Source organism: Vulpes lagopus, chromosome 1, assembly GCF_018345385.1.
Source record: "Vulpes lagopus strain Blue_001 chromosome 1, ASM1834538v1, whole genome shotgun sequence".
Lineage (NCBI taxonomy): Eukaryota > Metazoa > Chordata > Mammalia > Carnivora > Canidae > Vulpes > Vulpes lagopus.
Window position 1 is genome coordinate 153,265,255 of NC_054824.1, and position 11,194 is coordinate 153,276,448.

The 11,194-nt window shown below is 38.7% G+C and overlaps 1 protein-coding gene across 1 annotated transcript in view; it reads right to left on the bottom strand.

Annotated features, from left to right (window-relative positions):
• Positions 1-8,650, bottom strand: part of KMO (kynurenine 3-monooxygenase) — a 53,022-nt gene extending 44,372 nt beyond the window's left edge. Inside the window, 1 exon segment of the mRNA XM_041751275.1 lies at positions 8,496-8,650. Within this exon segment, the coding sequence (XP_041607209.1) occupies positions 8,496-8,549 (54 nt within the window). The 5' untranslated portion in view covers positions 8,550-8,650.
• Positions 8,651-11,194: the final 2,544 nt, after the last annotated feature.

The following is an 11,194-nucleotide window of genomic DNA, read 5'->3' on the forward strand; positions in this document are numbered from 1 at the left end:
TTTCTTTGACTAAAACTGTTTCTAGGATCTGGAGAGAGGAGGTGGACTCAAGTGGATAATCTGCTTTAGTCCTTTCTAAGGCAGGTATTGATTTCTCCTTTTCCCAACCCCCCAACACTTCTTGTGTGTTTGCCAACTGAGTGTGTATACATGGCTCCTCATGGGGCAGAGGAGAGAGGTTGTAGACACGAAAAGATTAAATATAATCCTGGTTCATGAAAAATCAAGTGTTAGAATGAAGGCCAGGAGGAACTCTGATGCATTACTAGTGATGGGCTTGTCAACCACATCTCTCAAATCTCTGCCAAGTCTCCTCAGCAGAGCTCTGAGGAAATTCCTTGGTTATGTAATTACGGATTGTCCTAGTTGTTTGTTTTTCTGCTTTCTTTTCCCTGCATCCTTTTGCTTCCTTCTTTGCAAGTATATTTATGTGCTTTGACCCCACCCTGGTCTACTGTATTGACACCAAGTTACCATTTAAAAACATTGCTTGTTTTTATGTAAATGCTGAAATATGCTTCTTTGGTGTTTCTTTTATGTAAATGCTGAAGTATGCTTCTTTGGTGTTTCACTGGCCTGATTTATTTTTTTTAAGATTTTACTTATTTGAGAGAGAGAGTGCAAGAGAGAGAGAGCACAGGAGCAGAGGTGGAGGCAGAGAGAGAGGAAGGAGCAGACTCCTTGCTGAGCACAGAGCCTGGTCTTGGGGCTTCATCCCAGTACCCCATCCCAGGACACAATTCCAGGACCCGATGCCAGGACCCAGGGATCACGACCCAAGCCAAAGGTAGATGCTTAACAGAATGAACCATCCAGGTGCCTCATTGCTGGCCTCCTTTTATCAAGAGGATTCACCAAGTTTCTATGGATTCCCAGGTGACCTCTGCAGCAATGATCATTCAAATGTCTAATGATAATGAGAAATGAGAAGATTGTACCTTTTAATTTACAAATGCTGACCCTAGTAGGAAGGGGCATCGTGACTATAAAAATGTCATGCATTTTATGCCTCTTTATTATAATGTGTTTGAAATTAATCTGGTAGTGTAATGTTAAACATATGTCAATTACTTTTGACTTAATGAAACATATAAAACTCTCCCTAAGACTCACAGACCTTACTGAGTTTGTCACCAAACAGAAAAATCATTATATACCTCCCACTCATCCAACTATACTTTGATTTCTCAAGAATTTGATCTTTGAACACATCAATGTAATGAAAAGAAACAGATTGTTAACTGCACTTACTATGAAATAAGCACATAAAAATGTCTTCACACTTTTTAAGTAATGATTCCATCTGCTAAAATTGCACGTTCTTATTGCATATATATTTTAATATGTATTTTATTTTTTTAAGATTTTATTTATGTATTCATGAGAGATACGCAGAGAGAGGCAGAGACACAGGCAGAGGGAGAAGCAGGGAGCCTGATATGAGACTCAATCCCAGGACCCTGGGCATCACGCTTTGAGCCAAAGGCAGATGCTCAACTGCTGAGTCACCCAGGTGCCCCTGTTTTAATATTTAAACCTTACCCTGAACTCGCCAGACTGTATCATCTGGATTTGGTCTCTGAGGCCAAGCAGTAGTCTCGATCTTCCTCCTTTGATGATGATGACTTTCTGTAGAGGTTCCTACGGTTTTTTTTTCTAGCCTTGACTAATGAACCTCTTACTACCTGGGGGTCTTGGAGGTATCTCCATCTCAACATGTCTCAAATCCAATGGATTGCATTCCCTCAACCTTCAAGCCTCCTCCTTCTGTATTCCATTTTTTAGAGAATGACCACTCTGCCCACAAGTTCACCCAACCAGGATACTTCGGAACATGATTAACATCCCTTTCTACTTAGCAATATGCATTTAATTAGGCAACAAGTCTTTTTGATCCCCTTGAGTCTTTCTCAAAATAGGCCTCCTACCCATCCCTCCATTCTCTTTTCAGGGCTCTCACAGCCTTTCACCTGAACTATTATGACAATTTTCCAAAAACTTCTTTCTCCTCAGTCTCCACCTACTCAAGCCATGCTCCACACTAGACTAGGTGTCTCCTAAAACAAAAATTAGAGGATGCATTTTCTGTCTTAAAATCTTTCATTAGCTCCTCAAAAGTCTGTAGGAAAAGTCCCAAATTTCAACATGACCTAAAAGGTTCTTACATGTGACCCCAACCTCTCTTTTCAGTTCATTTTTTGCCATTCTCTGTCTGTAACAGGCATACCAAAGTGACTATTTCCTGAACATGCTAGCATTTTGACACTTATATGCCTTTGAAAACAATGTTTCCTTTGCCTGAACAATCCATTCCTTCTTTCTCCATCTGGAAAATGTTTAGCCTTCTTTCAAGACTCATATTCTCGGTGCAATTTTTCTTGATACCTCTCCTCCTCGAAAAGACTTATTTGCCTGTCCTTCTGTAATTCCACAAATGTGTGTGTAAATATATGTGTTCCAATATTTCTCACAATGAATTGAATTAGTAATTTACATTCCTTTCTGGCTTTCCCACAGGCTGTAAGTGCCCAGAGAGTAATGATACTTGTAAAACTAGTATTTTATCATTCTTTCTATTTCTTTTCCAAACCATAATACCTGTTACTTAGTAAGAACTCAATTTCAAAAAAAAAAAAAAAGATAAAATTAGATAAACTTAAAAAAAAAAAGGCAATGTTCCACAATCTTAGCACCAGGGAGAACCAGTGTTAAAAATTTTTATGTATATGAAACACATAATATTTCTTTTAAAAAATGGCACCACGTTGTGTTATTTTATGATTTCATTTTTAAAAGATGAATAGGATACTGTGAATATATTTCCATATGAGAAAATATTTCAAGCCAAAATATTAAACAATTACATTTCATTGTATGCAATGTCCTTATATTTGGACACTGAAGTTATTTTACTTTTTTGGATTATGAACAATGCTATAGCATTATGAACAATCCTATAGCACCCCCTCATTTCTTTTTATAGGAATTGCAGTAATGACATGGTGTCCCATTAGCTCCTGGGCCTTAGCATCAGGGAGGAATAAAGATAACAGGGAATGAAAGAGGACAGAGAAGAGAGAGGGAAGGGAATCCGAAATAAGCTGGGGAGAGGATGCTGACAGCCTTGAGCATCAGAGGAGTTGGTCTGATCTCTGGTTTTGTTTTTGGAATAGCTGCACATCAGGCAAAAGACATCAGGAGTGTGTGGGACAAATTATTTTTAAGGATTTTTTGTGAGTGCTGAATATCCTCCAGATTTGCTGTTTCTGAGAGACCACATTAAAGATTCTTCATTGCTTTTTATTTCTCCTAGGTTGAAGGACAGGTGTTTCTCTCGAGGCAATGCCTCACTGAGGCCAGCTTCAAGAGAAGGATAGCTGGCCTCTTTGAGTGGATGGACTCATGGGTAAATGTACGTGTAGATCATGGACAAACTGTCTGAGAATATCTGGGGACAAATGACAAGGAAAGAAAAACAGGTAGTTATGCTTTGAGCTGCCTAACATCCATGGTTCCATTTCAGATGCTGCTCACAAGGCAGTAAATGAAGCAGATTCTGAAGGGTGAGTTCTCTTTATTACACAGGTAACAGCAGAACTTATGAGGTACCTTAACAGTTTGTCTGGGTAGCAAAATCATCTCAAAGCATTAGTCAAACCTGCTAGAGAAATAGAGATAACAGCTAAATAATCGGGGAGATGGCTAGAATAAACTTGCTGGATGAGAAGAATCAGAGCACACAGAAAATTACAAAAGAGATTGTGGAAACCTAGAGCATGGGATCAAAACTTGTCCCTAGCATGGAGCAAATTCAGGAAGACTTCTACAGCCACAGAGAAATCTATTCCACTTCTGTTGGTAGAAGGTGCTAGATAATAGTGCAGAAATGGAGTGAGCATTTCTCACATAAAGGGCTCAGTGCATGGGGAGTAGAAACCAAGAGTGGAGTAAATAGAGTTTTATTTTCTTTCATATCAATACAATATGGAAAAGAATAAAGGCTCTTGGTAATTATGCTACTTACATGGTTTGTCTTGTTAATATTTTCAGAAAAGAAAATATAGGCCTTGATGCAAGTATAAGACATTTGATGGTTTATATGTGTCTAGGATATTTACTTTGACAAAAGTGAAAATTCTGGGTGACATTTGATTTCTGCTTTTGTAACGACTAGATTGAGAACAAAGACGGAGATGTAGATAAGGCAGTGTGAAAAGGAGGCAGACAAATTTTAGAACTAAAAGACATAGCAATCTGGTTCGTGGTCTGGAGTGATTTCCTGGTCTTCCAGGTGATTACAGTCCCCTCTCTATCAGATGCTGCTTTGTCCCATTCAGGTGAGTAAAGAGAGAGCAGTGAAGTGGAAAGATCCTAAGAACACCGGACAGAGACACAGTCTGGGGCCAATACAGCATCAAGACCACTCTGACCCTATAAATCCTCGAGGGAATCTAACATCTATAGCTGTGACATACAGCCTCTCCCGGAGTCAAGGTTAAGTTGCTTCAAAGGCCGTTTCATGAACAGAGGTCACCAACCTGACTCGCATACTAGGGGACAGGGTGTGATTATGGGCAACAAATCATAAAATTCACAAGTCTCCTCATTCTGATGTTTTGAAGGACTTTGCCCTGTAAATATCTTTTCAAGGAGAATTTTTCTGGTTAGAGAGAATAATGAATGACAAAACAATGTGTAGTGGGGTTGCTTGTTGGCAGGGGAGACAGAAGAAAGGCCTCATTACTTCACAGTGGACACACTGCAGCAGCGGGCAACTGCCAAGCCTGGAATCCTCAGTAGTTCTTTCAGCTAATGCTCTTGGCTTTCCCCCAAAAAAGAGGGCTCAAAGAGCCATAGTTGTCACTGAAAGAGTGCCCTTCTGCTCCAGTCATCTCTACCATACCGCTAAACACTGCAAACAGTCATCAGAAGCAGCATTTCTGAATACCAAGGACCAAGGTAGCCTGTGGCAGTTTTTCTTCCCTGAGGCTACAGAATCACAAAGCAACACTTGTAGACCTCCTTCCAGCCTGAAAGGCAGAGGTTGCTTTTCTGATTCTTTTTTCAAGACAGTCCTTCAAGGACTACATTCTTTATGACACTCTTCTGATGGAAAACATTGTCTTCTGATGGAAAACATTGTCTTTCTTTCAATTGCTCACAACTTGTAAGCACATGATATACATGGTTTATTTCCCCATAATGGTATCTAATTTTCTAAATCTTGAAATGATCTTATCGTTGAGTCTTGCTCCTTTCCTTTTTAAAAAGCTTATCCAGTGCCTAATACTGTCAAACACACTAACATATTTTGTGTGCATGAGTTTGCTTTCAGAAGTGGGGAATTGTGTGCTCATGACCCTGAGATCAAGACTAGAGCCAAAACCAAGCCACCCAGATGCCCCTCTTTTGGACTTCAAAGGAAAAGTTCTCAACTCTGTTGCAATTTCCCCTTAGGAGACAGGGAGAGCCTTTGATATGCTAGACAGTGTAAGGTACTAGGATATGGCTCACAGGTGGGAAGAGGATGGGAAAAGTGAACAAAAAGATGCAAAAAAGAAGATGGGCAAGAAAATTAATTTGTCCTCTATATATTTAATTTAAACTTCTTGAATTGCTTTATTTAATACTTTTTCTCATAATGTGATCAGTATTCAGGGTTTTGTTCATTGTGACATTTCCTTCATTTTCCTATTTTTAAAAGAGTTTCTCATCCCTCTCATTCATTCATCTATCAAATACTAACTAAATAATAACAACAAGTAATGCTGGGCATGTTTCCAGCCACTGGAATACATTGGTAAATGTAAGCTTGTATTCTAGTTGAAGTAAATATTTAATCAATAGGTCAAAACTCAAAGACAAAGAATACGTGTGATTTTAGGTGCTGATCGATACTATTAAAAAAACACAAAACAGGAAAATGATGAAGCTGGGCAGTGTACAGGCTCCATTCAAGTAGGGCCTTTGGTAGTGTTGGATTTTATTTAATTCACAATGGGGAACCATTGGAAGGCCTTAACAAAGAGTAATAATTACCAGACTTATGATTTAAAAGGACAGTGTGGCTGCTATGTGGAGAATGGATTGTCCGTGGATAAGAGTCAAAGCTGAGGGATGACACAGGAGGCAGATGAGGGATGATGATGGTCTGGACTGGGTTGGTAGCAATGGCCAGAATTGAAATCAATTTTGGATATAGAGTCACCAAGGCTTACTGGTGGAGTAAAAAAGGAGTGGAGGTTTACATAAAATGAAGAAAGGAATCAAACATGATTCCTAGGCATGAGCCTGAGCAATAAGGTGGATAGGATTCCTTTGCAGAGGAATTTTAGTTGTTTAGTTTTATTTTATTTATTTATTTATTTATTTATTTATTGAGACAGAGAGAGAGAGTGTGAGCAGGGACAGGGAAAAGGAGAAAGAGAATCTTAAGTAGGCTCCACACTCAGCTCAGAGCCCAACTAGGGGCTGGATCCCTTGAGATCATGACTTGAGCTGAAATCAAGAGTCAGATGGCTCAACCAGTTGAGTCACCTAGGTGCCCCAAGTTTTAGTTGCTTCTAATACATTTCTTCTATGTTTCAGCACACATATGTGCCCAGATAATGAAGTGATTCATGACAAAGAATTTTAGTGTTACTCAGCGAAAACCCATGGATGATACCCACATTTTTATGCCTTCTAAAATCATATATGCAATCACATATTTGTTATCTCCCATTAGCTAAGAGGCATTTTAACAGGTGTCACTGCTGCTCCTCCAGTCCAAGTCTTGAACAAACACAACAGTGTCTTAACTGATCTATTTTGTCTTAAAATTTTCTGCTCTTTCTCCACATACTAGCTTGAGGAATCTTTTAAAATCACAGCTCGCTTTCCTGCCTAAAGTCCTCTAGGGGTTCCCCATTATGCTCAGAGTAAAATACAATCTTCTTGCTCTGCCCTCTAAGACCCTAGAGGATCTGGCTCTCCCAGCTCTCTTGCCATAGGAACTACCTTCTCCAGCCTTGTCCTTTCTGCCTTTCTGTCTACTCCTTGAACACTTCAGGGTTCCTCTTCTGGCTCTTCCTTCCTCCTGGAATGCTTCCTGAAGTCCCTCATATGGGTGCTTCCTTCTATTATTCAGGTCTCTGGTCATATATCTCCTCTCAGCGAGGCTGTCCCTGACCATACTTTAAATGAGTGCTTGTGAAGACTTTTTACAGTACTGTCCTATTTGCATCTCTTTACAATGTCTATCTCACACTGAAATGATTTATTTGTTTTCTTCTCTGTTCTCTTTCAACTCACTGGAATGCTCACCATTGTACTTCTTGTAACTAAAACAATGTTGGCAGATAGTGGGCACGCAGTAACATTGTAGTGAATACATGAATCTCACTTTATGCAAAATATTGATAGGAAAGAACTGGACGGAAGCCCAATATAAAGAAATGACACCATATGCCACATGCATTGACCAACACGGCATGTGATAGCATTCCTTAGTGTTTTGAAATTTAGAACCAGAAATGTTAGAGGAATTGTCATAGTACTTTTGGGGAAAAGATCATAAGGAAGGCAGAACAAAAGACAAAATTAGCATATACTATATAAATAAATGTGTGGCATAAACTATACTAATCTCTATATAGCCTTTTTTTTCTATATAGCCTTGAATAGTGTCTGGCACACATTAGACTCTTAAGAAATTTTTGTTGAAAAAAGAAAGAAATTTTTGTTGAGGAAATGAATGAATGAATACCTATGAGCTAAAAGCCTACCAATGAGTACAGCAAAGGTGAAAATAAAATGATGAAGCTTTTACCAATGGTGATATTTTTATTCCAAAATAGGAATTCTATTGAGGATGGAACCTACAGTTTGCTTGAGGCAGACTTTGCCCCACATTAAACAGACCACCTTTGGTAAGACACAATGGCAGCAGAGGAAAGACCCCCCACATCTAGGTGTGGGGCAAGGCTCTGCAGGTTCATCTCCTATACTCAGGGAAAGGGGAGCCCCTCACCCCAGAACCTTATGTGCTCCATTGGACCAGCCAAGTAAGTCCAGTGACAATTACTCAAGTAACTAGTGAACATCCAACGCAGTGATTTTGCATTAGCTTTTATTCTTACTATTATTAGTATGAACTGAGTTATTCACCAAATAAAGCAAATATTTGGATTAAAATGACTACTTACACTAATATCTGTTTAAAAACATAGCCAACATGGGGATAAATCAAATTCAACTTGTTCTGTTTTTCATTTTTAAGAAATGGACCAAAAGGACAAGAGTAAAATAGACAATTTTGTATTTAACAGAAATAAAAATACCTTTCCTAGAAAAGAGCAAATATCCATAAACATCATATTTAAAATAGATCTATTTAAATATCAGAGAAGTTTCACAAGAAGAGGAACAATCTGAACAAGTGATTTGTAATAATTATTAAGACTAATGATGACATAAACCACTAACAGGAATAATATATCCAAAGAGAGTCTTACCAAGCCACCACCAATGACAGCTATTTTTTTCCTTTGAATGTCTGATGACTCCATGACTTCCAAAGTTGTTGTATAACTGTGGTAGCTCCTGTCACAAAGGAAACTGTTTCCTGGCTGCTGACTTTCCTCCCTTTATACTCCCGGGAGCCCTGCCTTTGCGAACCAGCCTAGCCAGCTGCAGTGTTTGAGCTGGGCTAATTCCCCTTGAACTTAGAAGACAGCATTTAACTCCTTAGTAGCCTGAAGCACAATGGGACCGACTTTAAGAAAAAAAGAGAACTCACTGCAATAACCAAATTTTGAAAAATCTAGCCAAGTGAAGACATCTACTCTCTGTCTTGCGTGTAAGACGGGAAATTTTGTAAAAGTACAGTGTTACCGGCTTTTCTTCTCTTTCTACAGCACGTATTCTTACTTCCTTTTTCATTCATGATTAACAGTGAATGCAACTGCCCTCATCTGAAGTCCCAAAGCATCTTGCACTTCCCTTGGACAGTAAGGTGATTTTGGGTCACAACTGATGTGCTCTTGTTATTAGGACCAGTCAGGAAGCACACCTCGAGGGTCCTCTTGGATTATCTTTAACAGACCACCAAGGAAAACTATTTTAATACTTTCCCGAGCAAGATTTTGAATTTGTCACTGACCACACTTCCCTTTTTTTGCATTAGCTTCTAGAAACCTTAGAATCTAATTTGTACATTAAGAGTGCTTCTTTAAACTCATCCCTGAATTCATATTACCTCTCCACTTCTTTGTCTTCTTTCATCCCATTTTACATGCATATTATTTATTTTCGGTACATATTTGTGAATTGAGGGTTTTGTTTTGTTTTTCCTGGAACATGATGCGTAAAATAAAGTAAGAATGGGTGGCTCAGTGGTTAAGCGCCTGCCTTTGGCGTGATCCTGGGGTCTCTGGATGGAGTCCCACGTGAGGCTCCCTGTGAGGAGCCTGCTTCTCCCTCTTCCTGTGTCTCTGCCTCTCTCTCTGTGTCTTTCATGAATAAATAAATAAAATCTTAAAAAAAAAAAAAAAAAAAAAAGAATGTAAGTGAGGAACCGTCCTCACTTCCTGGCGAGAGCAGAGAGCACACAGGTTTCTCCATGGTGAGGACCTATTTAAACATCATTGAATAGCGGCCCCTTGTGGATAAGTACTGTTACAGTTGCCAGAAAACTTCCTTGCTGTTAGATATTTTTATTCATTTATTTTGAATAGGTAATACATTCATATGGTATGAAACTCAGAAGACACAGCAAAAGGGTCTTAAAGTGAATAAGTCTTCTGACTCTGGCTCTTGGCCACCTATTTATTCTGCCCAGAGACAACCACTGTTTTGGTGTTTGGGTGACCTTGTTCCTCTAAAGCCCCTGCCCCTTCCATCCCCTTCCCTAAATAGTAGTAAATTTGATACATTTTTACACTTTTCCACACCCTTTTTTCCCAAAACATATAGCTTGAGAATTCATATATGCTCTCTTGTTCTTCTTTTTTTTTTTTAATCATGGGCTGTAACACAAAAGAAGTAAAGTACACAAAAAAATATATACAGTATACAAGAACTTATTGTAAAGTAGACATCATTCAGGACCAGAAAAAAACATTGCCAGAACCCCAGAAGTCTACATGTGGCCCTTGCCTACCACCCCTTCTTCGTAGAGGCAATTGCCATCCTGACTTTACACTTTCTTGCTTTTTTTTTTTTTTAAGATTTTGTTTATTTATTCATGAGAGACACAGAGAGAGAGAGAGAGAGGCAGAGACACAGGCAGAAGGAGAAGCAGGCCCCATGAAGGAATTTCCATGTGGCAAGTAAAAATGAGTGCGATACTTTAGAACATAACTGTGGTTTGTTTAGAGAGGTTAAAAATATGCATAACAAGCCTCTATTTCTAAAGGTACTTATATATGGGTGCACTGCATCGTATATGCAAAATTAATCAGGATGGCAGCATTATTCATAATATTAAAATATTGGAAACACACAAATATCCATCAACAATAGAATGGATAAATAATACACAACAATAAAGATGAACTAGGATCACATGCAAAAGCCTGGATGGATCTTAAGAAGCATAATATTGAGAAAAAGATGTCTGCTTTGTCCTTCTTCAATAATTTTCTTGACTATTCTTTCTTAGTGCTTTGCATTTCTATCTAAGTTCTAGAATGAGTTGGTGAATTCCAACAAGAAATAAAAACAAAGAACCCTGTTGGGTTTTTGGTTTTGGGGGGGGTGGTTTGTATGTTTATTTGTTTGTTTTTACTGAGAGGCTATCTGGAAAGCATACCATATTTAGCACACGGAGTTTTTCAATCCAGAAACACTGCTTATCTCTCCATTTGTTTGAGTCTTCTCCGAAGTCTCTCCAATTTTATACTTTCTCTCAAAGAAGTTTCAACTTTCTTTTGTTACATTTATTTCTAGGTATTCTTTTGTTTCTCATTTTATTGTATGTGATATCTTTAAATTCATTTTCTGTTGATGGTATATAGAAGTACAATTCATTTTGGTTTGTTGAGTTTGTATCTAGCAATATTGCAAAACTCTTTTTTTTTTTTTTTTTTTTTTATTTATTTATGATAGTCACAGAGAGAGAGAGAGAGGGGCAGAGACACAGGCAGAGGAAGAAGCAGGCTCCATGCACCGGGAGCCCGACGTGGGATTCGATCCAGGGCCTTCCAGATCGCAC